This window comes from Papaver somniferum, chromosome 6 (assembly GCF_003573695.1).
Source record: "Papaver somniferum cultivar HN1 chromosome 6, ASM357369v1, whole genome shotgun sequence".
Lineage (NCBI taxonomy): Eukaryota > Viridiplantae > Streptophyta > Magnoliopsida > Ranunculales > Papaveraceae > Papaver > Papaver somniferum.
In genome coordinates, this window is record NC_039363.1 from 1,946,715 (window position 1) to 1,951,168 (window position 4,454).

The window sequence follows — 4,454 nt, forward strand, 5'->3', positions numbered from 1 at the left end:
CCTCTTAACTAGTATATCCTAAATAAAGTATCCTTTTAAGGATCAGATAAAACTCCATATGGTTTATGGAAAGGTAGATGACCTTCTTATGAATACGTCAAAGCGTGAGGGTGTTTGACTAAGATTGAAATTCCTCTTCCTAAAAGAATTAGATTGAAACCAAAAATGTTGATTTTATTTTCGTATAGGTTATGCTGAGTAAACTTCTACAAATAGATTTTTGGTTGTGTGTTCGAATTTTTTCTGACTTTGGTGTGAATATTATTACGGAATCTAGGGATGCTGAGTTCATTGAACATGTTTATTCTAAACCTGTACCTCATTAGAGATGTATTGTCGATCCCCTAGATTTATTTTCAAATAGTTAGAACTTATTTTAAAGGAAGATGAAGTTGATGTTGAGCCTAAGAGAAGTAAAATAATAAAACTCGGGACTTGTTATGAAACCTACTTCATAACATGCCTAGCTTAGTCTGAGCCCCAGACTTGTAAAGAAGCCTTGATATCTACTGAAACCCCATTCTGGTAAGAAGCTTCATTTAGTGAATGGACTCAGTCCATCGGAACTATACTTGGGAGCTTGCTAGTTTACCTCCAGGGAGTAAGACCATGGGATGTAAATGAGTCTTTAAGAGGAAATGATAGGTAGATGGAACTGTGGAAAAATATTAAGCTAAGTTGGTATCTAAAGGCTATAAACAAAAAGAAGGTGTAGATTTCCTTGACTCTTATTCACTTGTAAAAATAATTACTTCTGTTGAGATGCTAATTAATATCGCTGCCATAAACAACTCGGAGATACATCATATGGATGTTAAGACAGCTTTTCTAAAACCGTGAATTAGATAAAGAAATTTACATAGACCAACCTAAGAACTTTGTAGTGAAAGGTTGTGAAGACAAAATTTGTAAGTTGAACAAATCTTTGTATGGTTTTCAAATAAGCACGTAAACAGTGACATGAAAAATTTGATCATGTGATAATGAGTAGTGGATTTAAGTTAATGAATCTCACAAGTATATTTAAAAGCAACTTGTTAAGGATTCCTGTGTGATTGTATGCTTGTATGTTGATGATATGCTTATACTTGATACAAACATAGATATGATTAATTCCACTAAAAACATGCACTGAATGAGGACGTTGAATTGAAATACTTACGCCCTTTTGATGTAATCTTAGGGATGAGGATTATAAGATAAACAAACTTTTATAGTCTTAGTCATTCTCATTGTGTTGAATTTGTGCTTATGAGATACAATCATTCTGATTGTAAGCATGCCTGAACTCCGTACGATTCTTCTTGTAGACTCGAGAAAAATAAGGGTAATGGAATATATTAACTTGAATACTCAAGAGTTATAGGATGTATGATGAATTTAATGAACTGTAAGAGTCCATACATTACCTATATTGTGAGAAGTTAAGTATATATACTTGTAGTCCAGAACAAGAGCATTTGGATGCGCTTAGTGGAGTATCATGGTACCTAAAATACTCTATTACCTTTTGTTTTATTTATGAAAGGTATCTTGTTGTCCTTGAGGGACTTTGTGATGCAAACTGAATAATTGACTCAGAGGAGTCTAAGTCTACGAGTGGATATGTTTTCACTCTAGCAAGAGGGTTTGTTTTTGGAAGATTTTCAAACAAACATATATTGCTCAATTCATTATGGAATCTGAGAGTATTGCGTTAGATAAAGCACGAGAGGGGGTCGAGTGCCTAAGATGCTTTTTAGAAGACATTCCTCTCTGGCATAGGGCTGTCCGGCTATATCTATACATTGTGTTAGCCAAGCTATAATAGTTAAAGCTAAAAAAAAAACTAATCTCAATCGGCGTTATTTTCATTGATTGGATAAAGTCCAAGGAGAATATCGCGCAACCTTTAACGAAAGTTTTTACAAAGAGATAGTTAAAACTACATCGAGGGGGTTGAGGCTTAAGCTCATATATTAAACTTGCCATGAAGGATACTCAACCTTGCTGACTGGAGATTCCATGATCAAGGTTTCGAATGAGAAAACTAATTTGTGGTGGGTAAAGGTAAACACTATCAGAGATTTTCATTCTCTGTCCCTTCCCTATGGTGTAGACGTGATAGTGTGACTGCATGTGGAGGATGACTTTTTAATAAGTATTAATGAGTTTTATAGTTTCAATTTAAGATTGAAGTGTGGTGTAGAATTAACACTCTTTATGGAAACTCACCTATCTGAATGAGGAAGTGGGTCGCTTCCTATGAGAATATGAGCTGATTCTCTAGAGCATTCTGAGAAACAGGATACGTCCAGGGCCAAAACGGACAAAACGACACGAGATTGGCAGCAACCTTGGAGATATCATTCGTGGTTGTTATCGCGAATTACATCAAACGCTAGAAGTTCAAGACATAGTTCACTGTCTCTAGCAAGTAATCCCGGTAATATCTCACTAAGCAAAGGTTCAAGACCTCATGGACACCTCTGCCTAAAATGGTATTTCCTGCGTTTTTTATATGATTTTTGCTTTTGATGGTTTTGGTATTACTGGAACTTAGTACCTAAGGGTCACTAAGGGTTCACTGGTTCATGCTTTTTCACTTTCTTGAAAGGAACCTTTAGTCTAACTTGGGAGGAGCTAAAGATGAAAGCTCTCTATACTATATGATTTTTGCAATCCATATTATGACACTGGGGTCAACACATTTTTGTGTGAAGGGGAGGACATTCAAATGACTAGTATGATTTCAACACACAGACGGTCCATATGTCTGTTCGATCAGGCCGGATCGTGGAGATTGGGTATTGACTTACCAAGGTTTATCTGTGTTTTTCATGTTTTATTGAGGTTTTCATTCATGTGGGGGATTGTTGGAACAATATTTATTAATTATTATTTTAAGGTTTTTAACTAAATAAAATTAATTTATTGTTTTGTTTGTGAATGAAAAACTTATTAGTCCCACATTGTGGAGTTTTCACTTTTTAGTTGTTTTAAGAGACTATATAAGCTTCTTAGTCCCACATCGGGGAATTACTCTTTTTAAATTGTTTTATTTCATTATATAAAGAAATTCACTATTTTTGTAAAATCTATGGGTAATGGGGTTTTCTCTATATTTTAGAGAGACCCCCGAGGGAAAATATTTTATATTGCTTTAGCATTCGCAATTTTCCTTAATGTTTTTTCGGAGTTGCCAAGCTCAAGTTGTGCATCTACCACATATGCTAGTAGTAGGTGTATTACGGTGTTTTATCCTGCAGATATCCGTCCTATGAGGGCTATAACATCACTTTTGAGTGTAGCCGGGCGCTAATGTCTTAAGGACAGCGTGTTGAACACGTGACTCACTCTGTTTTCCAAAGTTTTGCCCTGTTGCTGTTGCAGAGATATGGGGAGATTGTTCGTTTTGTCAAAGCAATCACTTCCATTATAAAGGAGATAAGTATCAATAACTTTTGCTTATTTGATTCTTTCTTTGTTTTTGATTATTGCACCAAACAGTGTAGGCCGTGCCGTTTACTCGGAACCTATACAACTCTGGGATGAAACCACTGGAAGGATGACAAATTCTGAGACACACTTCTCATTCATCATTGATGGACATAATGCGACTTCTGCTGGTGATGGTATGGCTTTCTTTCTTGCACCTTTTGGGTCTACACTTCCTCCAGATTCTTGGGGTGGAGCTCTTGGCTTATTGACTCGAAACGTATCTGAAAACAATTTGGAGAAGAATCAAATTGTTGCAGTTGAGTTCGACAGTTATAAAAACCCATTTGATCCAAGTTCAGATCATGTCGGTATCAATGTTAACTCCATAGTATCTGTTGCTAATGTGTCATTGACAGATGGTACTGTAAGGGACGGAAGAAAAGCCAATGCTTGGGTAACTTATAATTCTACTACGAAAAATTTGAGTGTTTTTCTAACTTGTGCTGAAGTTCTCAATAGGAGTTCTACTTTGAATCATGTTGTTGATTTAAGCAAAGTTCTACGAGCAGATTACTGTTGGATTTTCAGCCGCCACCGGGTTGTTTTTTGAGGATCATAAAGTCCTTTCTTGGAGATTTAATTCCACTTTAGAATTAATCGAGGTACCAAAAGATAATAACAAAACTGGTGAAGGAAATAATTATCAGACAATAGCACCAACAATAGCACCAACAAGTACACAAGGGAAAGGTAATAAAACTGATGAAGGAAATACTGATCAAAACATAGCACCAACAAGTACACGAGGGACAGCTAATAAACCCGATTAAGGAAATAGTGATCAAAAGATAGCACCAACAAGTACACAAGGGACAGGTAATACAACCGGGTCAGCGGTTGGTCTTGGTGTTGGCCTTGGTGTTTTAGGTTTTGGTCTTGGTTTTGCTTTGTTTATCTATTGGAAGAGAAGACGTTGCGCAAGACATTATAGAAATGCTACTTAAATCATGAAATTTTGAATATGTATACACAGT

General features: G+C 36.0%; 1 protein-coding gene across 1 annotated transcript; it reads left to right on the forward strand.

The window, feature by feature from the left end:
• Nucleotides 1-3,547: 3,547 nt before the first annotated feature.
• On the forward strand, nucleotides 3,548-4,250 carry LOC113286567 (agglutinin-2-like). The gene is made up of 2 exons (XM_026535149.1): nucleotides 3,548-3,874; nucleotides 3,990-4,250. The coding sequence occupies exons 1-2, from the start codon at nucleotides 3,548-3,550 to the stop codon at nucleotides 4,248-4,250; spliced, it is 588 nt and encodes a 195-aa protein (XP_026390934.1).
• Nucleotides 4,251-4,454: the final 204 nt, after the last annotated feature.

Coding starts and splice junctions, on each gene's coding strand:
- LOC113286567 (XM_026535149.1), top strand. CDS start 3,548: ATGACAAATTCTGAGACACACTTCTCATTCATCATTGATGGACATAAT. Junction 3,875..3,989: donor GAAGAAAAGCCAATGCTTGG/GTAACTTATAAT, acceptor TTCTACGAGCAG/ATTACTGTTGGATTTTCAGC.